The 23,977-nt window shown below is 48.3% G+C and overlaps 2 protein-coding genes across 2 annotated transcripts; one reads left to right on the top strand and one right to left on the bottom strand.

Annotated features, from left to right (window-relative positions):
* Positions 1-386: 386 nt before the first annotated feature.
* LOC121834192 lies at positions 387-8,440 on the bottom strand. Its single transcript, XM_042287934.1, has 4 exons — positions 8,307-8,440; positions 6,979-7,857; positions 4,953-6,387; positions 387-557 (listed from the first exon to the last, which is right to left on the bottom strand). The coding sequence occupies exons 1-4, from the start codon at positions 8,438-8,440 to the stop codon at positions 387-389; spliced, it is 2,619 nt and encodes an 872-aa protein (XP_042143868.1).
* A 6,106-nt stretch (positions 8,441-14,546) lies between these two features.
* Positions 14,547-23,494, top strand: LOC121834191. The gene is made up of 4 exons (XM_042287933.1): positions 14,547-14,866; positions 21,568-21,700; positions 21,887-22,078; positions 22,214-23,494. Exons 1-4 carry the CDS (start codon positions 14,547-14,549, stop codon positions 23,492-23,494), a joined length of 1,926 nt encoding a protein of 641 aa, XP_042143867.1.
* Positions 23,495-23,977: the final 483 nt, after the last annotated feature.

Below are 23,977 nucleotides of genomic sequence, written 5' to 3'. Positions count from 1 at the left end.
AGAACCGCAGAGTGCCACAGGAAACTAAGCGTCTGCGGCGTTCGTACGAGAGCGTAGGACGAAACCTACATCATTGCCCTGCGATGCTTCACTAGCTGACCTGCTGCCAGCGTTGCTCACCCGCTGTCGGGCTGCTAACTCGGCTGGTACAACATTTTTAATATTGGTTTTAATCGGGAATGCGACGTTAGTTCCACGTGATATTTTGGGTATGACCTTATTTTGATCTCCTAAAGCGATATCGGCCCCTTTTATAGAATCTATGTTTTGGGGGAGTTGCCCTTTTAAAGTAGTTGGTCAGGGACTGGAGCAAAGCCTATTTTTCGGGCAAGAAAACGGCGTGCCTGAGCACTGCTACCAGGACTGGTACTGACGCTCTGAATATCTTAAAAGCTGTCATCCTGGACACCAGACAGTACACCAAAAAGGGAAAATTTCAGATTGTGATAGAGCTTCATCATCGTTAGCAATACTGCGTCCGCGTTACTGATGCTGAAGTCCTTCCTCTTGTTCGACATGCGAGACTCCACATACAGGTCGCAAATGTTGTAGAATAACTTAAAATGGCACACAGGTTAGTGATACAAGGGCCGGTTTGTTTTTAACCCGTACAATCCCGAGCACTTGTTCTTTCTCAAGCTGTAGGGTATCAGCTTGGCTTCCAATGTCTTTCTTCGAGCTGTGAAGTTCAGCCTTGAAGAGCTGAAACACTAAAAACAACTCTGGTGTCAACAAGAATTATGTTGACGTGACTCTCATACTGGGCACGCAATGTTTACTCTCTCCCCTTTACAAAAATTGTTATACCTTTCTATAGAAAAGTTTCCGAAAAAGTCAATAGAGGATATAGAATGTCAACAGCTTGTCTCTTGCTATTAAATGTCAACAGCTTCTCTACAGAAAAGCATCAGAGAAAGTCTGTTGACATCCTATTGAAAATTGACCCACTTTTTTATTGAAAGTCAGCAGACATTCTGTGATGCTTTTCTATTGAAAATCTCTTGAAAAGTCACGGTTGAATATTAAATGTCAACAGCTTTTCAAAAGAAAAGCGTAAAAAGTCGGTTGGCTTTTTATTGAATATTGGCCCACTTATTAATTGAAACTCAACAGACATTCTGTGATGCTTTTTGTTGAAAAGCTGTTGACATTCAATATTCCCTGTTGACTTTTTTTACAGCATTTCAAAAGAAAAGTACAGTGCTCAACGAAACGAAATGGGCCTGCGGAACGCGTGGCCTCCAGAACTTGCTGCGCCATCTACCGATAAAAGAGGGCTGCCTGGTGACGCGAGTCGCGCATGCGCAAAACTGATACGAGCGCTCAGCGGCTGTTCCAACACAGGCGCGCAACCCCCGATAATCTGCGCAGGCCATGATTTTGCGGAGTGACCACGTTTATTTTTCCTCAGAGACACTGTCGTGATGATGTGCATGAGTTTATCTTGCTTCAAATATATAAAAAAGAAAAGATAAAGCTTCATTTTTTATTCCATAAAAGATTGATGAGCCAGCGCGTCCGGCCTTTTGCAGCTATAATATATTAATGCAGAGTTTTATTTTTTCGTGGTTTTATTCAATTTTAGCGAGCGTCTGACAGTCATTAAAAAGCGTGTGCTGTGTCAACATAGTTTATTTGACATGTTACACAATGCTGCGCCTACCAGAAAAAAAATAATATAAGTAACGTGCTTGTTTTATTATCAGCACCTTACTCTAATATTTGCAGAACTCTCCATTGGCTTCACAAATAGCATTCATGCGACGCGGAAGGGATTCATAAAGATTCACCACCAACTCTGGACATTGCCGCAGCCTGTCCCATTCTTCCTTCACAGCATCCCATAGCTGGTCAGTCGTGACGGAGTGAAGTCCTCGCCGCGATAGCTGGATCTTCATGTTTCCCCAGATGTTCTCGATGGGGTTCATGTCAGCCCCTTTTGGGGGCCATGGCATAACCGCCACTCCGCGTTCCTCTAGAAGGTCACGCACACGATTTGACTGATGAACAGGACAAAGGTCATGTTGAAAAAAAAAGCATCCGTCAGGGAAAGGTCCCTCAAGAACGTAAGGAATGAGCTCGTGCTCAATGACGTCGCAATACGTTTCGGAGTTAAGCCTCTGGATTCTTACAAGTGGACCAAGTCCTTCCGCTGACAATGCCCCCCAGACGTTAACGGTTTGTCGCCCACTCCTGCCCACACGCTGCAAGTAAGGGGCATCATACCTGAAACATCAAAATCACAAATTATAAGATCCGGCTTGTTAAAAATTGTCGTGTTGCTCAAAAGTAACATACCGTGCACCTCGCGGTCTCCAAACTTGTTTTCCTTGGTGCCAGTCAGTTGAGAAAGAGGACTCGTCGCTGAAAACGGTTTTCCCGTCTTGAATCGTCCATGATGTCTTTTCCATGGCAAACCGCAGGCGGATATCTTTTTGTCGAGGAGTTAAAATTGGCTTCTTGCACGCAGCATAGCTCCTAATACCCGCTTCTGCAAGACGGCGTCGCACAAGTTGGTCACTGACATTCAGACCAAGTTCGCCTCGAATGTCACGGGCCGTAATATAAGGCTGGTCGACTGCAGCCGCGACGATCCATCGATCTTCCTCATCGGTAGTGGACCTTGGGCGGACGTCGTGAGGAGCGTCATGGATGCGGCCGTTGTCGTCTCGAAACGCCGTGAAAATTCGGGCCACTGCGGTTCGGGTCCTTCCTGTCATCCGGGCGACTTCTCGTTGGGGCATTCCCGCGCGGCATAGGGCCACAATTCGCCAGCGTTCGTGAATTGACACTCGCGACGGCATCTTCACGAATGGATACTGATGGCAGTGAACCGACAATTTATAGAAAAATAAATGTGAAGTGAAATGGCACTGTGCTTTTTATTAAAAGAAAAAAATATTGCCCTTTTGTTCCTTTTCTTTCATATTTGAGACAAGATAAAAGTATGCACAGGGCGTCAAACAGATCGCGATAAAACCACGCGGCGATTAAATAATAAAAAAAGGCTATCACTCTGCAGAGATTACCCATCGAGAGTTGTGCACAGCGTGGGAACAGCCGATGAGCGCTCGTATCAGCTTTGCACACCTCCGACTCGCGTCACCAGGCAGCCCGTCTTTTATCGGTAGATGGCGCAGCAAGTTCTGGAGGCCACGCGTTCCGCTGGCCCATTTCGTTTCGTTGAGCACTGTACCATCAGATGTTTTCTTGGCTCAATGGAAAAGTGACACGGAAGATATGAGATGGCAACTATTTTTCATTAGCTTTTCAATTTACTTTAGTGAATATTGTACCACGTTTCTTGGTTACTCGAGGCTATTCATATTGCACGTTTGCCTTTGACATTATGCCATTCATTAACCCTCTTCTGCTGCCTTTCCATTGCATTTGTAGTCCCTACAAAAAACTGACTACCAGGCACTTTTGATCACATTGTATAATTAAAAAAAAATTTGAGATGGTTGTGATACGTCATTTGTGTACTTATAACTATTCCTGATGATTGAAATCGTGCCATTGGATTTCACTCAAGTTTATTAGTTCCAATACTACAAGTCTATTCTTTCGAGTCCTTTGACAGCATGTTGTTTTTTTTTTTTTTACTTCGCGTCATCCACCTTGCAATGGCTGCAGACGTAGGCTGGGGAAGGAAAACGTTTTTGCTACAATCAGCCAGAATCAATACTTTTGTTGAGGAACCAAGGAATACGAAGGCAATTACGCTAGACAAATCGGTCGGTGCGACCTTTTCTTTTACTGTTCGTTTTTCAGACTGATAAAAATTACAAAATGCATGAGCTCCCGGCGCTTCTCTTCTTCCTCATCGCCCGGTTGCAACATCCTCCCCGAGCCTGAAGTTGACTTGGACGAATTTCCAGCAAATAAAGTTTCTGCGCGGGTCTCTTTATGAGCGTACCGTTTTGCTGTTTCACGAGACAGGCACGAACAATTCCGTCAGTTCCGGGGTACGTCTCTACGATTCTCCCCAGTTCCCAGAACAGCTTGGATGCTCGGTTATTTTCCACTATGACTACGTCGTCCACTTTCAGGGAGCAAGTATTGGTGACGAGATATTAATGAGCTGACCGCAACTCCAACAGGTACTCAGACCGCCAGCGTTTCCAAAAATGTTCCATGATTATTTTTCGATACTGGAACTGGCGAGCTGTTTCCTTCTGTGTCACGCATCCTGGGCGGTCGTTAGACAAGCTTGTTTCTGGTAGAACTGTCAAACTTTGCCCTATTAAGAAATGTGCTGGCGTGATGACTGAGGGGTCTCCTACTCCCGAGTAGAGATATGTCAGTGGTCTTAAGTTTACCATTGCTTCCACCTCAGCAAGGACAGTCGTCAGTGCTTCGAAGCATAGGCTGCTTCTGCCCAACACTTTCTTAAGTGCTGCCTTGACAGATCGAACGAGCCTCTCCCACCACCCGCCCCACCATGGAGCGTCCTCCACAATGAACTTCCAGTTGATTCTGTGTTCTGCAATGTATGATTTGAAAACTTCTTGCTCCAGTGCACCCAATGCCTTCTGGATGTCTTTTGATGCTTTCTTGAAGGCTAGTGCATTATCAGAATATATGTCCAGTGGTATGCCTCTTCTTGCTATAAAACGCCGGAATGCAAGCAAGAAAGCTTCAGCAGTGAGGCCCGTTGAGAGCTCGAGGTGAACTGCTCGCGTGGAGGCGCATGTGAAAAGTACGATGTACGCTTTGCTGCAGCTACCGTCGTTTCTTTTTGCGTACAGCGGCCCTGCGAAGTCGACTCCGGTTACCTCGAATGGCTTTGCCTTCTTGATTCGATCTGTCGGTAGCGGAGCTTGCTCAACAGCAGTTGGCCTCGCATTCAACCGTGAACATACGAGGCAACTTTTTATTACCTTCTTGGTCAGCTGCCTAGCACGTATTATCCAGTACCTCTCTCGTAGGTAACACATTGTGCTTGTTACTTCCCCGTGCATAACCTTACAATGAGCGTGCATCACAATTAGCTTGACAAAGTCATGGTCGTTCGGTAACAGGACTGGATGTTTCACATCGAGACTTTCCGTCAACCTCTGCAGTCGTCCTCCGACCCGCAGGATTTTGTTTTCGCCAAAGAGAGGATGATACTCTGCGAGTCTTACATTAACCTCTGTCGTATTTTTCTCGCGGAGCATAATATCCGTCTGAAACCTTTCGTTTTGTATCTGCCTGATCCAATACTGCTCTGCTTTGTCCAACTCTGCCGCAATTAATCCACCTCGTATTTTGTCATTTCTCTTCTGTGCGTTGTTAGCGAACCTGATGACCCAGGCAGTGATCCTCAGAACCTTCTGGTAATTCTCGTAACTTCCGGTGTCGAACAATGATGGAACTTCTTGGCCTTTCTCCAACAGCACATGTGTCTCTTCTTTTACTTCGAGTTGAGGCGTGTCTTCCAAGAACACTGAAGATTCAGGACATTCTGAAGGTTCTTGACTCAGCCAACTCGGCCCTTTCCACCAAAGAGAGTTAGCACGAAGCTCCTGAACGCCTAGTCCTCTGGTCAAGAGATCCGCCGGATTCTCTTGACCGGGGCAGTGCCTCCAGTGGTCCGGGGATGTCATGACGCGTATCTCTGCCACCCTGTTTTTTACAAATGGCTTCCATTTTTCAGGGACTCCTCTCACCCAACTGAGGGCAACCGTTGAGTCAGTCCACATAATGTAATCAAGTTCCACGTCATAATATGACTGTTTTATGTATCGTAGGAGTCTGGCTCCAATATTCGGCCCCATCAGCTTCAACCTAGGCAGTGATAAAGGTTTTATCGGTGCCACTCTTGTCTTCGCAACAACTAACATGGTAGCTGTTTCTCCTTGGTCATCGGCTGTTCTAAAGTACGCACAAGATCCGTAGGCTTTTGTGCTTGCATCTACGAAGACGTGTAGCTGTACTTTGTTGGCTCCTGCCTGGATGCCTCGCTTGACATGTCTTGGTATACTTAACGAGTGCAGTTGAACAAGGTCCGCCGTCCGAGCGTGCCATTCAGTGATCAAATCAGCGGGGAGTTCTTCATCCCAGCTGATTCCCAATGTCCACAGCTTCTGAAATAGCAGCTTAGCTGTTAGGACGAAGGGCGCGATCAATCCAAGAGGATCGAATACTCTTGAGGCTGCCTTGAGGATGAACCGTTTAGTGTCCACATTTGCTGAGAGGAATTCAAGCAAAGCTTCAACTTTGTAAATAAAGCAGTCCCCTTCGTGATCCCACATCATTCCAAGTACCTTGGAGGTTGGTGAAGGTGGGAGGCTTTTTTCTTCGGTCATAAATGTTGGCTCCTCCTTGTTGAACTGCTCCTGCAGTTGCTCATTGTTCGCAGTCCATTTCAGGAGTGTCATTCCTGCCTGTCTCATGACGTTCCTGGAAGTGTGGTAGAGCCTCACGGCATCCTCAATATCGTCGGCTCCGAGCAGTAGATCATCAACGTAGAAAGATGTCCTGAGTTTCTCTGCTAATTGTGGGTCTTCGCAGACCAACTTCAAGTGATGTTGTATTGTAGCTGTGAGCATGAATGGACTAGACGTGGATCCGAAAGGAACCCGAGTCATCCTCCACTCTTGAATTTCTTCCTTGTTGAAAGGGAAACTTGGCTCCTCAGCAAACCAAAGAAATCTACAAGCATCACGATCATCTTCACGGATGGCAATTTGTAAAAACGCTTTCTTAATGTCGGTGGTCATTGCAACTGAGTACCATCTAAACCGAAGCAGGACCTGCAGAAGCTCGGGGTTCAAGTTGGGTCCTGTTACTAGGCACTCATTCAACGACCTGCACCCTTTGGCATGAGAAGATGCGTCGAAGACGATCCTTAACTTTGTTGTTGTTGCATCTTCACGTATTACTTCTTTATGCGGCATGTAATACATGACCTGCGCGCTGTCGCTTTCCTTTCTGCTCTTTATCACTTCTGCATGCCCATCACGCAAATACTGTCTCATTGCATGATCATACCGCTTGAGTAATCCCTTCTTTCGTGAGATTCTTCTCAACAAGCTCCCTAGACGTAAAATGGCAACTTCCCAGTTGCTTGCCAGCATATCAAAAGTGTCTTCTTTCCACGGCAGAGCCACTTCGTATAGTCCGTTTTTCTTAATGATGTTTTGCTCAAAGTGTGTAATGGTGTCTGCATCAGTGTCTCCGAGCTCACTGTCGGCAACTCCCATTCTGTCTAACTCCCAGAAGGGCTGTAGCGCCTCTTCCACTTGGGTTTCCTTTGTCTTCGCTTGTAGGACACATATCATCAGACTTGAATCCCATTGGAGCCTTCCCACCTGTCTTGAAGGACCTTGCAGCGTCCAGCCCATCTTTGTGTTGATCGCTACCAATCCGTCCACATCTGCGCACCTGATCACGTCTCCTGTGCAGAACTTCCACAACTGGTCGGATCCAATCAACAGACTTTTTTCAGGAACTGTTTTTACACCTGGGAAAATCACGTCGTCTGCCAAATTCTTACTGCTTTCTCGCAGAAATCGCACAAACGGGATGTCCGTTGTTGGCGTAGATACGTCCTGGCAAATGACCGGGATGGAAATTGCTTCAAAGGCTATTTCTGTATTGTCAAATTGACTTTTGAGCTTTACCTCCACAACGGGACTGCGCTCTATAACCTTCGAAGCATTACTGGCGAAAGTGTTGAGTGCTATCTTTGTTCTCCGCAGGACTTTCAGCCCTAGGCGTTGCGCTACCTCTTCTTTTATAAATGTGCGCTGACTGCCACCGTCGATTATTCCCTTGACATAGCAGCTGCCAGCGTTGGTCACTAAAAATGCCTTGAACGTCTGGAGATATATGCCGTCACTAAACTTCTTTTCTGAGCGCGCGCCCGAGCTGGATGCAGACACGCAAATCGTATCGTTACCTTGGGGCGAACGTTCCTTCATCCGCCTAACAAACTCGGATCGCACATTGTGGTTGCATGTCTGGCTCTGCAAACTGCGCAACTGAGGTTTTTTCTGCAATCTCGTGCTCGGTGACCTTTCAATGTGCATCGGAAACATCTGCAGTCTTTTGATAACATACTTAATTTTTCCTCTCTCTGTTTGCTGCAATCAAAAGATGGCGTGGTGTGCTTCTTTGAATGGCAGAAAAAACACTGAGAATGTGTAGCATTTGTTGCGTTATGAAAAGCTGATGCTGATGCAAACGACTTTACCTTTGTCTCGTGTTTACCTCGAGCATCCTCAAGGCTACTTCTTTCTCGGCTTTCTACTTCCACACGCAGGAAGCGAAGCATTCCATTCAATTCGGTCACTGACTCCGACGTAGTATCCGCTGACCTTGAAGTTCCAGCCGCCGATCCGTCTCCTTGGTCTTGAGCCGCTGCGTTGGTGAAAGCGGTGTTGTTGACTTGCCGGTGATACTCCACTGTAACCTCGTAAGGCAACGCCCTGACAAGAATGTCACAGAGCATGGCTGAAAAACTTGACGTGGGAACATTCAAAGAGTTTAGACACCGAACGTTGAGTTGTGTGGTGTCATACAGGTTTCTCAACCCTCTCACGTCATTAGCTGAAGCATCGTGCGGTAGATTTCTGAGGGCATTCAGATGCTGCCGCTCTATTCTCCTCTTCTCTCCAAACCTCTGTTGCAAGATGGTGATCGCTTCGGCATAGCATATTTCTGTTGTTGGTAGCCCGGCAATCGCCGCAGCAGCATCTCCCGTTAGACGCCGACGAAGGTAGTGGAACTTATCTGTGGTTGTTAAAGTTGCATTGGTATGGATGGCTCCACCAAACTGCTCCCAGAATGTGAGCCAGTTGCTTTGCTCTCCATCGAAGGTAGATAGCTCCAGCTTCGGAAGCTTTGGTCGACGTCTCGCTGCGTTGTCTTGAATGCCGGTTTGGTTTCCGGTGCTCGCCGCCGAAGCTATTATTCTCTGCGATTGTAGGGACTCAATCTTGGTCTCGAACTCGCTGATCACCATGACGGCTTCGTCTTGGTATTCTGCAGTGGCGGTGCACTCACTTTCCAGCTCTTGGATTGGAATTAGCGGCTCTAGTCTGTCCTTGATCGAACGCACTCTTGCTAGGTCGGGGCTGGGATCCTGGAGAATCCGATTGGCGTCGTTCATTATCCTAGTGTTCTGTGCCCGCCGAGCCGACCGCCTAGCCTTCAGCCTCTCCATTGACTATTCGTATTTACGAGGCCGTACGGTCGCCTGCCAAGGTTCCGTCGCTGTTCTTTTCCCAGTGGTCTGCTCCCGCCAAGGAACTGCTGAATTCTGTTGCAGCTGCAGGATTGAAATTCCCTGCGGCGTGTAGCTTGGGCCCTTGTGAAGCGGGACACTCCCGGGTTTCGGCACCATATGTTGAGGAACCAAGGAATACGAAGGCAATTACGCTAGACAAATCGGTCGGTGCGACCTTTTCCTTTACTGTTCGTTTTTCAGACTGATAAAAATTACAAAATGCATGAGCTCCCGCCGCTTCTCTTCTTCCTCATCGCCCGGTTGCAACAACTTTTTTCTAAGTGTGACATGACACCTATATATTACACTTATTAAAGCAGCGGCTAAGTAACTAAAAATATATTTATGCAGCAAAGCTGGTATTATCAATAAATGATTCAGTACATTATACTAAAAAATATATAATTAGAGAACTAGGAAAATAGTAAGGAGATAACTGTTTTTGGAAATAAATGACAAATTTTAGACCATTTGGGGCAGAAAAAGTTAACAGTATTTATTTATTTATTTTGACCGGCCAACAAAGAGTGGGTCACTCAAAGCGTAAGTATAAGAGCTTTAGGTATCAGCAAAGTATAAGAACGAAACAAAATAAACTACACAAGTTTCTGGACTTACTGATGATGGCATTCTTTTCCTTGTCGATGCATTGCTTCGCGGGGATGTCTTTTCGAGCAGTGTGCAAGCCTTTTCATGTAGAGACTTTGTTCGCCTCTCCTCCACGGTGAAAACAATGCGCACCAAGTGCCGGGCAAACTTGTGTGGTTGGAATTCATAGTTTTTGTTGATTGTGGCCAGCAGTGTTGCAGTAACAGCTTTATGCGTGTTACCCACCAGAAAGAAATTGATTTGTGTGTGTGGATACTAAGGCCGCGCGATGCTTCTCTTCACGCTTGGTCGTTTCTGTACCACATCGCTCGCTTGTATTTGTGGACCGAGGCACAGAAATGAACAAAAATTTTAAGCAAACTGCAAGAGTCCATACATTCGTGAAATAGCTTATTAGTGAAGTTGAAAGTACCGGTCGTGGTGATAATTTTCTCGTCGTAAAATTCTGCACGAGTTCGGCCGTCTCCACGCCACCAACAGTAGTAAGTTCGGTCGGCATCGAAATCGTTTACACTTTCGGGTTGGAAGTCCTTTATGGAAGAATTCAGCAGTTTTCTTAAAGCCATCCAGGACATACTTGACTCAGACGATACACATGATCAGCTCGGGTGCGGCAATAGAAACAGGACAGCGAATATGACGAACAAAATCATGAATGTACACAAAGTGAGGAAATGGGAATCCGGGTGACTCGGATCTCGGGAAAGAGGCGCGCATTATAATCTAGTAGTGGAGTAACTCGGTAACTCGCCCTTCCTGGTTACTACAGTAAACATAAATATGTATTTCAGGTATAATTTTTTATTCTGATATATTTGAACTGATAAATAAACATGAAATATGTTCCAACGCCTACAACGCTTTTGGCAATAAAGCACACATCCAGCCGTGACGCACCTGCGCACCGCGGGTGGCGCTAGCGCGCTGGGACAACTCTCCGGAGTTACGTTAATGACGAGTTGTGCCTGAAGCCACCGTACAAGTACTATGCACAAGTGCATGTGTTGATGTTTGTGCTGGACTTGCAATCATGTTATTTTTATGTCTACACATGCGGTGAGCACGATTCCACTGTGTTCGTTCCCAGGAACGACAAGTTTTTGAGCAATGCGATTCCCTCTCTAGAACGGTTTTATTTCAGCTGGTACTGCTAGTCCTTGCACAAAAGTACCAGCTCTAAGCATGTCAGTACAAGTGATGTAAAAGACAGAACAATAAAGTACTGCATTCAATTCACTGCAGACAATATGACTCGCGACAACGTTCCATGTGTTTTTTTGCATACTTGCCGGTCTTTTTAGGAAGTGGTGGTTTAGAACTACGCTGAAATGTAAAGTCCAGTACACAAAATATAATCTTGCAATCAGAATGTTTAGTTTTCTGCTAAAGTGTGTTATTTTTATTTGCTGTTGTTTTATTCTCATTGGCATAAACAATGCTACTTATAAAACGTGCTCCGATTTGACACTTTCATTATAGAATAGAACCACAAGGGCATGGAAAATACACTCGTTGCTATCAATCATCTTTGCATCTCATAAAAAAGGTGTTAGCCATCTTTTACGGCAGGACATCACATATCATACAGAAACACTTAAATCAATCTCTGGCGCAGAATTCGGTTGCGGATAAGAAGCCTACGCTGGTACCCAGGAAGAGCCAACCCCACGAGAGAAATTGGAGCTCTGTACCTAGCCTCGCCATGCGTCTGAATGTACCTACATTTGCTGCCATTTATTCCTTTGGCTTGATAATGGCAGGTTGCAAATTTGCCAGCGTACAGCACATGTTGAAGCGTCATCCATCGGGGGGATCAGAGTAATGGGCACCGTTGTCCCGAGTATATTAATTCGCTGTATCATTCGCTCAACGTGAATTCGGGCCTGGGCAAAGTAGTGTGTCGCACACTTCTGGCTCACTGAACTGCCCATGCACCGATAAAAAAGGCGGCATCACGAGCACCGCATCAGTGTCTGCCAGACTTTCCCTGATACCCGGAAAACATTTGTCAGCCAGTATTACGTCCCCGGGCTGCACAATGTTTCAGAACCTAGAGTCCACCGTAAAATGGATGTCGGAGCATCGGCCTCCGTACGCCATTGAACGGAAACAAATAGCCCCATTAGGGGTATAGCAACCAGAAACTTAAGAGTGTAGCCACTCACGTAGCTCGAGTACAGCACGCGCTGCTGGCCTACACTATTCGGCGTCTCTGTTCTCACTTCGTTGGAATCAATATTCATTTTGAATTTAAGGTAGTGGGCTTCAATACACTCTGGCAACATAGCCCGCATAATGCTAAATAGAGGCCGAAAACTCCACCTCGCTGTCGCAGCAGTCAGCGTTGTTAGCACAGCTCGAAAGTGGCGTGATGCCGTTGTTCTGTCAACACTAAAAGTACACCAAGTGCAGTGTAGCTCAACCCGAGTTTCAGCTTCATTAGAAAGAAGAGCAGCCGGTTCCCCAGCGTCAAACACAGCTCCGCTCGGGGACAAGGGGCAGCATGCTCAAAAACAAAGCAAATGCACTCATGCTTAAATTTCAAATGCCTTGTAACGAATCCTCTGAATGTTGGATGCCTTCATGACCTCCGAAGAAACTTGTCCTCTCAGCTGGACCTGAATATTTGAAGATACCCATGGCCGGTGCTGTGTCCTAAAGTCGCAAACTTCGCGATGTGTGATTTGTGTGCAACCATCTCCACCTTCGAGGAAGGACGTGTAGGCTGCAAAGCCTCGACTGTAAGTACCGAGATCATCGGTCTGGATGTCCTTAAAGAGCATTTCCTATTTTGCGAATTTAGAGAGGCCAGCCATGAAACGTGCATTGTTTTGGTGCTGAAAGACAGGTGCTCTAAGGGAACTAAGGCTCTATGTGTGCACTGCGGCGTGTGTTACAATCACCGTACTAATTTTGATTGCCACAGAATTAGTCTTTCCGCTATTGGCAGTGAGTGGCTGTAACTAGCATCCCGGATTCCCTGACCCCAACTGCGACGGCGCAGGTCAGTCGGCACATATTTTTTTATTATCCGACTAGCTCGGCTTTTGATATGCAGATTTAGTGAATGACATATCACCTGGTTTTCTGATGCTTTCCCGAGTTTCTGTTTCAAAATACCACCTCCCAACAAAAATTAAAAAGAAAAATTGGGTTCGATTTTTGGTCTGGTTATGCAAAACTAAGAGATTGATTCCTCTACGACTTTTTGAAGAGCTGGTTATCTTAGCTCGCGTCTCCAGTTTAGCATTGTCCTGACTTCGATGTATTCTGGTTTGTGTCAGATACCTTACTTGAACCGCAATAAACTCACTTACTTTGTTATTATTGGCGAATCTCACTTCGAGTGATCCATTCGACGGAGAGTGCAGTAGCACTTCCCATGATCATAAAAATCATTAAAGCAAAAGCGAAAGAAGTGTCGAAAGCACGAGCCAGGTTTTTTTTTTTTTTAAAATGCACGGTGTTCTTTACCTTCCGATTGGCTCATACTCGAGTATATTTTTTATTATTTTTCTACCTTTCGGGGTCTGCATAAAATCAATGCCGGCTCAGACTCAAGTAAATAGCGTACCGAAACAAAATCGATTTCATAGTACGGCTGTAACCGTAACAAAGCTGCCAGTTTTTCGGTTTGAGTTCCTACTTTTCAGCTTCTGTTGCATTTTGCTGCAATCAAAAGATGGCTGGGAACAAGTCAAAATAACAACCAACTCACCACTGAACACTTCTTCTGAAGTTCTACAGCTTTACGCAGCAGCTCCAATTCCCGTTGTGGGCTTCCACTGCAATCTGAATCATGCTTAGAAAACACTGGGCTGGTTCCACCTGTAGATGGTAATCCTGAAGATCCTGCAGTTGAGGCAGCTGAACATGTTGATCGCTCCCACCACCTGCAAACAAGTATGCACAATCAAATACATATCTGCTAATTTTGCGCTATACACTTCCTATCAGAATACTGAGAATCGCAGGTGTCATGTCACATGTTCAATGCCATAGAAGGACGAAATGAATGCCATGGACTCCCAGTTGGGCGAAAAGGTTCCGTTTACAAGGTACACTTTAAGTGCGACATTGTCATCTTTGGTGTGTCATTAGAGCGATTTGAGAAGTGGTTTGCAGAGAAGGCCTCTAGGCCTCATAGAGGCTTCTTAGAGAGCTCTAGGCCTCTAAAAAGCACTTATTTATGTCAAATTATTTTTAAACACCACCGCCACCCCACCGAGCACCACCCGTGAGGGCAGCTCAAACACCACCACCACCGCCACCGCCACCGCCACCGCCACCACCGGCAAAAGCGCCACCCGCGAGGGCAGCTCAAAAACCACCACCACCACCCCAAGCGCCACCCGCGAGAGCAGCTCAAACACCTCCACCACCACCCATATTCTCTGATGACGAAGACGCGGAGTATCTGGTACTCGATAGTTATAGCGCCTCGTCGTCGTCTGCGTCTCCACCACCCGTTTCGTCGCATACCCATCCCGCAGCTAGAAAGAAAAGGGACTCGGAATTGGACGACGCCTCTGACCGCGCAATGTTGTTTACAAACGAAGAATACGGAATGATGGAGTCACCGGCATCGAGCGCTATAGAAACCCCCAGGTATTCCGGCGTGACGCCGTTTCACGTTCCGCAATACAATTTTGAACTGGCCGAAAGTAACGCGGACAAGGTGGAAGCCATCAGGCGACAGTTTAGAGAAATCTTGGGCCCTATGACGATCGATACCTTAAACCATTACACGGTAGATCAGGGTTTTGCCTACAAACTCGAACGCGCCTTTGAGGAACTCGGCGCGGTGCGCCAACGCGAATTCCTCTACAAGGCGCTCGTGGCAGTTAAGCGCATGACCAGGGTGGACGTTGCCTTTCGCAACGTGATCGAGTTTATAAATTTTGTGCTGCGCCGAGACGACTACAGGGTCATGAACGTCGTGTTGAAAGACAACAAAATCGACGTCGAGTGCTACGAACGGGTCGACATCGTGGAGAAGCAAATCTGCAAGCGGCAGTGGCGAGTCGAATTTAAAGAAAAGTATGGACGAGAACCGAGCCTGGCCGAGGAACTGTCCAGAGATCGCGACTTGAACGCTCGAGCGTTGTGTGATGCGGTGATGGATTACGAGGGAGGGCCCTCGATACTACAATTATAAAAATGATGGAATCGGACTCGCAGAAAAAAATATTGAGGAAATTCATCGAGGACTTTGTGATTGGTGAAGACATTTGGGAACACACTGCCGTCGTTTATAAACCATATCAACACCTGTACACGGGCGACGTGTTGCGATACTTGCGGATTCAAACGGCCATCCGAATGATCATGGACGACGAGCAAAAAAAACCTACGAGAGCCCTATGAGACGCTCTGTTTGAAAACATATCCACGTTCGTTCGTTTCGAGAGAATGAAGAATAAGCGTCGACGGACCGGCGCCCGCCGGACAAAGAAGACGGGTGAGGGATTTTATTCCCTGACAAAAGTCCCGGACATTAGTAGTCTACCGACAGACATGCGATTGGAAATTGAAAAGTCCTTTACTCCTAATCCGAAATTGAAGACTCAGCTAAATAACCTTCTTCTGAGAAAGGCGATCGTACAATACTGTAAGCAGCGTCAGTACGACATATCGCAGTACCCGACAAACGTTCTGGCCAAACGCTACAAGTTTAGAGAGATACCCCGCGACGTCCGCGAACACTTTGAAAAGGGAGTCGTCACCCACAACTCTGTCACCAAGCACCCGCTTTCGACAACGTTTCGCGAAAACGCCATCGCCGTCAAGGTCTCTTCTTACGTGAACAAACTCAAGAACAAAGAGCGTCTTCCGACGCGCGTTCCAGAAAATGTCGAGGCTCTGTTGAGAGGCATGGCTTTTAACGAGTAAATAAAAATGGTCAAATGTTCCAAGTGCGGTTTCTCGAAACGAACCGCCAGAACAAAGTGTTCGAGATGCAACAGGAACGGTCGTAGACTCGATACGAGAAAGCCGTATCGCCTCGAACATTTCACCAAGGAAGATCAAAGGCGCATTCCCGGCTCCATGCGGGTTAAACGAGGACAGAGTCCAACCTACCTGAAACTTTTATTGGGGAAACTAATTCAGGCCTTTGCTCGCAAACACCGACTGCCGGCGTCATGTCCGATCAATCGAGCCAGGCACGCGCTGATAACTCACGCGATCCTCGACAAGATTCGACCATCGAGTCAAAGAACGAGGAGGAGTCGTAGCAAGAGCGTCGCGCGGCGGAGGACTAGGAGCAGGAGCGGAAGCGTCGCGCGGCGGAGGAGCAGGAGCGGAAGCGTCGCGCGGCGGAGGAGTAGGAGTAGGAGCGTTCTCTCCTCGGGTCGAAGAAGAGGAAGGAAGAGGAGTCGCAGCGTCGGCAACAGGAGGAGCCGTAGCATTTCCATCAACCGAGGCCGACTCGGTCGCAGCGTCAGTGTCGGTAGGCGAACAATGTCCAGAAACGCCAGCAGCGACTCCAAGTACATGTATCCCGTGTAATAAAAAAATGTATCAAGTGCGCGTGGATTATTCTTTCGACCAACTCCCGCCGAGCCTGCTCAGGTTTCTCACGAGCGCTCACGAGGGGTTGCGGTCGGACAAGAACCGTCTCATAAAGCGTGCCAACGACGTGATCAGAGACTTTCAGGTCTTTAAGATGCACAAGCGCAGCGCCCCAATTTTCGTCAATCAATTTCCAGTTCACGTGTTGAATGACATGTACTCGATAGTGCCCGTGCGTAACAAGAAGGGCGACGTCATGTGCGGAAGGGAGTACGCCGAAACGGCCAAGGCTATTCGATCTAACTCGTTCTATCCCGTGTTTAAAGCGAGAAGCGACGGCGCAGCCCTGTTGGAAACCAAAGTCGGTAGGACCACCGGAGATAATCATTCGCCCTACGTTTCGGGAGTCTTGGTGGACGTAAACATTGACAAGATATCTAGCAAGTTTCACGACGTGGTCACCAGCCGCTCGATCAAGGTGGGGCAGTGGATCGACGTGATTCGCGACCCACCGCCGTCCTTTCTGGAAACCATAGTCGTGGCCTACGAGATGGTCGAGCTAGGCGAGTTGTATAGGACAATAAACGGCGACTTTACAAACTTGCCCACGCACGACACGTATTATTCCGACAACATAGTGCACCGAGAGTCTGGTGCAAAGTTTCGTCCAAACGCGCGCGACAACGTGCGAAAGGAATTCAAGTATCGCGTTTCCAATCGCCCCAACTACAGGATCGTGGACGACTCGGAAAAGAGACCGCTGGGTCCGTCCACGGATAGCTTCTTCCATTCGACCGGCGGAGGCCGCTACAAATCGACTCTGCGTACCAGACGGACGGTGTACGAGACAAATAATAATAATATTAATAATGAGCCCAAGTTTCACGGAAATTCGGACGACGACTACGCTGAGCGCAACGTGGATAGCGACGACGACGCTGAAGACGGTGACGACGGTGACGACGACGTCAGTGACGAGATCAGGCGCTACAAGTACAAGAGATACTACACCGAAAGCGATCACATTATGCGAGCTTTGCGCAACGTCTAGTACGTGTCTTTTTTGAAATAAACAAACAATCATTCGAGAGGCTTTATTTTTCTACATACACAAAACGTACGTATATATACGCGCGCCTGCCGAAGCGCGTCGACAAACGTAGAACATGACCGGAGTAGCATCCAGCGTGTCCAAAGTGTTTCGCGAGGCCACCAAGTTTGATCAATCGCGAACCTTCGACTGGAGCAGAGTAGTGGCCAACGTTTATTCGGAAGACTCAAATGAGGAAGAGTTTGAACGAGAGAGGGTCGTCCTGTTCTCCGAAATTTGTAAACTTTCTCATGTGTCCGCGAACGCTCTGACCGTTTTGGACCTTGTCGACTATCCGACCTTGGAGGACGCACAATTGTTGTACATTGTTTGTACGTATACGCACCTCAAGACCATACTCCTGAGGAACGCCCCCCTATTGTCAAACTCTGCTCTACAATACTTGGCGACCTACGCTCAATCTCTCGAACATCTTCAAATCAGCAACAACGGTGGCCGTATCAGGAACGAGGGATGGATTCATCTTGCTCCTTTGCGTCGACTCAAGAGTTTGTGTCTGACTGGAATAAGAAACGCCAGTCGAGCTGTCCTTCGAGTGATATTGCAGAACAACGAATCTATATACGCTATCTTGGTGATAACGACGGAACTCTTCGCCTCTAAAGATAACGTGACGCACTTTGTCTTTTGCGCTTCGAATCAGTTGAGTCAGGAAATGTACGATTTTGTTTTTTGTAGCGAAACGTTATCTCCGTTTTCAGATAGCGAGTGAGGGTATATATATATATATATGTACTCGCACGTACTACGCTTACAGCAAAGCTAACCCTACCCTCTCCCCCGACATCACGACACGACACGACTACTACCCTATAACCCAAAGCGACAATGGCTCGGCTAGACAGGTCCCCATCTCTCCCGCTGGCCGACACCTGCGTACAAGTGTTCGCTCAGTCCAGAGTGTCAAGCGCGGTGGATTGGAAAACAGTGGTGCTTAGTATATACCACGAAGAAGAGGGCTACGCTTGGGACAACGTGGAAGGGCAAATTCACTGTGCGTATACCGAAATTTCAATATTAAGAAGCTTTCCTACGCACATCACATTCTTGGAGTTGGTGCACTATCCAATGCTGCGAGACCGCCACGTCAGTGATTTGGTTCGTTTCTACCCGAACATCAAGACTTTGCTCCTACGTCACGCACCCGGCTTGACCAACGACTCTGTAAAGTGCTTAGCGGACGGTCTACCTAATTTGACTCACTTGCAGATTGATCGTGCCTAGACCTAGACGACGAAGCCTTGATGTATCTCGCAGAAAAGAGGATCATCGACGTTGGCATACGGAGCCTCTGCATGACCGGACTCGGATTTATACGCCGAGAAACGCTTCACCAATTTCTCAACGTGCATCGAAGACTGACTACTCACCGCTAGAGACGTCCCCAACAAGGACGTCTACCTTGGTGAATACACTTTGTGTATTTCTAGCACAGTGTCTCCGTCACTAAGAAACATTGCGCCAACCGACCTAGACGTTATCGAAGGTGTGGACGGTGTTGTGGGTGACATCGAGTACCAAGACCTCGACAGTGACGACGGTGACGGTGACGACGGCTACAGTGACGACTACGACAGTGACGCCGACGAATATCTCGAATCGGACGACGACAGAATGCTGGGTCCGATCGTCCTAAACACCTTCAACTACGACGAAGGAGAAGACTCAATGGGCGAAGAAGACGACTGAGTTATGCTTGAAAATAAATATTTCGCGTGCTTATATTTTTGAGTCACGAATCGTTCTTTTGCATGCACACTACACTAGTGCCAGTACAAATAGTTTATTTAATGAATTCGATACATTCCACTCACTGCAGATTTACAAAGGCAACACACAGATTGCTCTCTCGAATTGTAAATCATTGGAAATAGACAATTTAAACATAAGGCGGCGTGGGCACAGGGCAAAGTAACTATACACACCGGACAGTTCATGCAGACGACGCAAATCGTCGTGGACGGATCGGACCGCTTCATGGAGATGCTCGTCTTGTCGATGCGCGTGGGATACGGACGTCCTACGCTCAGCGCCGAAAAAGAATCGCTGTTTTCGAGAAAGGACTTTAGCTTGTTCGGACAGGAAAGATCAAACTTGGAAGTGGCCAATGCTGTTATAAAGTCTAGGCTGTATTTGTTTGAGACAAACTCAATGTCCTTGGTATATTCTAGCAACCAAAATAAATCGCTATTTCTATACACGTCGGACACCTCCTTGATGTAGGTTACGCTCGCGCACAATCGAAGATAGGGGCAGCGAGGGTTGTACTTGGCGTGTTCCTCGACTGGGTCGTCGTAGTCGGCTTCCCACGAAAGCAACCGAAGTCCGCAACAAAAGCATTCCACGGTCCGATCGGTCAGGTAATAAAATCCCGCAGATGCCATGTAATCCACGTCAAAGACGTCTTCTTCTTTCGGCCGAGCGTCGAAGGAGGCGAACCTCGCAGTGTAAGTCTGAAACTCGGGCCTAAAGGCAAGCGCTCGTTCGGTCACCACCGCCGAGACGTCTGGACTCAGCGTGCGTAGCGGTGCGTCACAGTCGGATTCGTGCAGTCCTTGGGGAAGTGTTTCGTCCGAGGCCACGATAGTAGAGAGTTGAGTCTTTTGCTGGCACATCGAGCAGCTGAGAATCCGCTTCTCCGGATCGTAGGCGAGTCCTGCCATGGCAAAGTCCTTGGGTGTGGGGGTACTGTTGCGCAAAGGCCACGTCGCAAAAGTTTTAAAGTCGGACATCACCTTGGCCACAGTCGGGTCGTGGTCGAACAGTCTCCAGTAGAAAGACATGTTCTTAAGCAAAGTAGACTCTAGAAATAAAGTCGATTTTGAGTCTACGGGCCTTGCAATGTTTGAATAATATGGTGCAGTCGAAACACGACACGCAGTGTCCGCACGGCAAGTAGGCAATGTTAGCCGGAGCCTTCATGCATACGATGCACCTCTTAGTTGATTCGTCTCGTGACTTTATAGCGGAATAGTGCGTATCACAGATCGCGCTATCTATCACAAAGTTACCCCACCTACCGATAGCCTTGTGATCGAACGAAGGAAGGGCGTTCACTGGCTCAAACAGAGTGTGACTGCCCAACGGAGTCGCCTTGCTGCTCCGAATGGCACTCACCATCGCCGATACGTTCAAGGGATGCGTCAGGTTGGCCGTGTACAGAGTACTCATAGTCCTGTTGCGGAACTTTGGGTCCTTGACGAGATCGTCGATCTCGGGAAAGTGAGACGCCCAGTACATCTCGCTCCTGTAAAACTTCTCGACTGCATCGTGCACGTAGTAATAGGTCTTGTTCACTCGTAGAAACACGCAATTGGGGGACCTGCGGGCGTGTAGCAGCCACGGATCGTCTTCTTCGCAGTCGAGGATCGAAAATACTTGCACCCCGCAGTAGAAACAAACGAATATGCGGGTCACTATCTGTTCGCGGGAGAGGTAGCCCTGCTCGTCGTCGTGCGAGCAGAAAAAGCCGGCCTTGGCGAACGCAGGGCCTCGAACATCGTGAAGGGTCTTGGCTCGAATCTTCTCGTCGACGTATCTCTTGTAGACCGGGTGAGAGTAGCTCGGCAAGACGGACACGACCCTTGCTACGTTCAGCCGCGGGTCCCTGTACTGCTCGAGAAACTTGCACGGCATTCGGCGGTGAAGGTCCATCGGGTGAAACGTGAGCGTCTCCCAGTCCTGTTCGGCGACTTGAAATTTGCAGTGCCGACAGTAGATGTGTTTCCGGTCAGCGCAATATTCTAGGCCGGCATAGGCAAAGTCTCGAGGCGTGGCTCTGGTGCGAAGTCGCCATTCGGCGAACGTCTTGAAGCGACGCACGACTTCCTTGCTTATGGGATCCGTAACGAGGTGCGCCATAGCGACGATAATGAGAGGAGCCCTCTACTCGGTGCGCAATATATATTCTCTCCATATCTAGGTTGACCTCGACTGGGAGCGGAGTCGACCTCCCATAGGCGGTAGCAATTTTGTTTATTATAAAAATGTCTGTCGCAGAAAATTTTTTAGACCTGTTGAAAAAGGGACGATGTCAACACTCGGTGAATCACGAAGACGCCACCGATATTTTATTACCCGTATTCCGGCAGCGGGGAAATTAAAACGTGTCTTACAGGAGAGATGGCGATAAATACGTGCCCACGCTCCCGAACGACACGTCGACCTTACTCGGCTACTCGTCCAAGAAACTCATGCAGCACATTACCAAGGCGCGCACGACGCTCCTGACCAACGGAGATGTGGAACCGGTTGCAGATATGCTCTTTCGCGTTTTCGAGCTCGGTAGTAACATACTGATGACGGTCGACATGGATCAGATGGCCATCCAAACGCTCCTGAATGACAATACAGTATTTCACTGCGTAATGGGAATCGAATACGTACGAAACAGTCTCAACATACTTAGGAAAACCTCTTCCTCGTCGACCACTCAGCGCGTCATCAGGGATCTGAAGCCGTACGTGGACGCGTACGCTACTGCCATTCTGCGCCTGCTACTCCTCTACATCGAAGAGATATTTTCCCATGCGCGCGAGGCGACTCGCGGTATGGCGGTGGGCGCAAGGACGGCAGCCAAGATTACGGCGGTCATGCTAGTATCCCTGTGCAACTACGCGGCGGTGCGCGTAAAGTGCAACCCCATCTTTCAGTTTGAGAGCGCCATGGGCCACAACTGGCTCGACGTGGCCAACGATCTCAGCCTCGTGCACAGGATCACGCAGCCACACACCGTCAACGAAAACATTGTCGGGGCCATTCGCGTAAAGTTTTCGCAAAACAACAAGCCACAGGACGTCATCAACCTCCTGGTCGAAGAGAGCAACAGGTTGTACACGAGTAACGTCGAGAACGGAGTGTACCGCTGCGACACCGACTACATGACGCTCCGGACCGTCATGCCGGCCGAGCGGGTCACGGACGACGTCAACATCATCGATCCGGCCATCTCTACGACGCTGCGTGACCACAACGAGCTCATCATGAAGAGTTTCGACACGATCCCCGTGCCGCGTACCAACCACTACGTGCTAGCCCTGCAGAAGGAGAAGGCGCCGGCCACCGAGGTGTCGGTCCTTAACATCGCCTCCATCATAGAACAGTGCATGAGCAACGGGCGCGTGGACTCTCGCTTCGTCGAAGTGCACAAACAGTCGGACCAGGGCACGCAGGAGCTCAACAAATTTTACAGCCAGGCCTGTTGCGTCTCGCCCCGTAACCTCGGTCTGTTTCTACAGTGCCTAAACTTTGAGATGATGGACTCGGACATGTTTGGGGCCACCTTACAGTGCCTCAAGATGACCAAGGGCATACCCACTCCGCGCCAGGAAGAAATTGCCACCTACTCAAACACGGCGCTATTTCGGATGGCCACCAACCTGTTTTATCACACGCGTTTCTGCAGGAGCTACCGCGGCGAAAACACCTACCTGTACGACTCGCGCTTCTTTAACGACTTTCTACTCTGGGTCCAGTCGCCCAACTGTCTGGAACACCACATCTCGCCTAGCGTGTCGTCGTCCATCATCTCGTGGTGCACGTCCATGTCTACTGCCATGCACACTACGCGCGACGCCAACGGAGCGAAGTGCGCCATGGCGGCCATATCCACGTGCGAGGTGGACCAACGCGTACTAGCCGACTTTTTGAACATGTTCATCAAGCTCTTTATCGAGGACGAGACCGAGATTAGCGTCATCAACAAGAAATTTCTCGAGAAGGAACTGCTCGAGGCTTTTGCCTCCGTGTCTAATTGCTACAACCTGTTTAGGGGGCAGTTTGTTTCGGCGACGGCCTTGCGCCTCTTCCTAGCCCGTTGTAGGTGGTCCGTGGCCGACGACGTGGAAGTCATCGTTCCGGTCGAAACAAAGTTTCTCAACAGACTGATATGCGACAGCGACGACCTGTTGTCCAACTCGATGCGAGACAAGCTCCGTAAAACCATGGAAGACGTCTCCACGATGATGGCGCCGCTACTCTCCAATCCATCCACGTCCGCGCCTCACAGCAAGGACGACGACAGCAACGTGCCCATATGCATTTGAAATAAAAAAAACCGCCAACGCCCCCATCTACATTAACAAAAAGGTTCGGTGACTGATTTGAACGATCGATGGAGTAAAATGTTGAAACAGGTCACGTTCGTCGATATCTTTTCGCAACAAAAAATGAGGACCCTGCGAGACTATCTCCATTGCGAACTGGACCTTTCGGTATCGATACCCTATAAAATCTGGATCGCTATCGCAAATTTCTTTATTCAAAACAACGTCCCATCGGTCGTAGAGGGAGCAGAGTGTTGTCAGAAAGACAGCTCGTCGTCCCACTATCTACTCGTCTTTTCATACAGGGACAAGGACGCCAACCGGGTGGTGGTGGACTGCATAAACTTCATCAACGTGCTGCGCGATCTCAAGGTGCACGACGTGATATGCACCAAGCACTACGTCTACCTCTACGTCCGTCACTCGTCGGCGCATCACAACGTGCATGCAATTCTACCCTTTCTCCACCACGTTCTGCAAAGC

This window comes from Ixodes scapularis, unplaced genomic scaffold (genome assembly GCF_016920785.2).
Source record: "Ixodes scapularis isolate PalLabHiFi unplaced genomic scaffold, ASM1692078v2 ptg000597l_1___fragment_1__unscaffolded, whole genome shotgun sequence".
Lineage (NCBI taxonomy): Eukaryota > Metazoa > Arthropoda > Arachnida > Ixodida > Ixodidae > Ixodes > Ixodes scapularis.
This window is presented reverse-complemented; position numbering and strand designations above follow the sequence as displayed.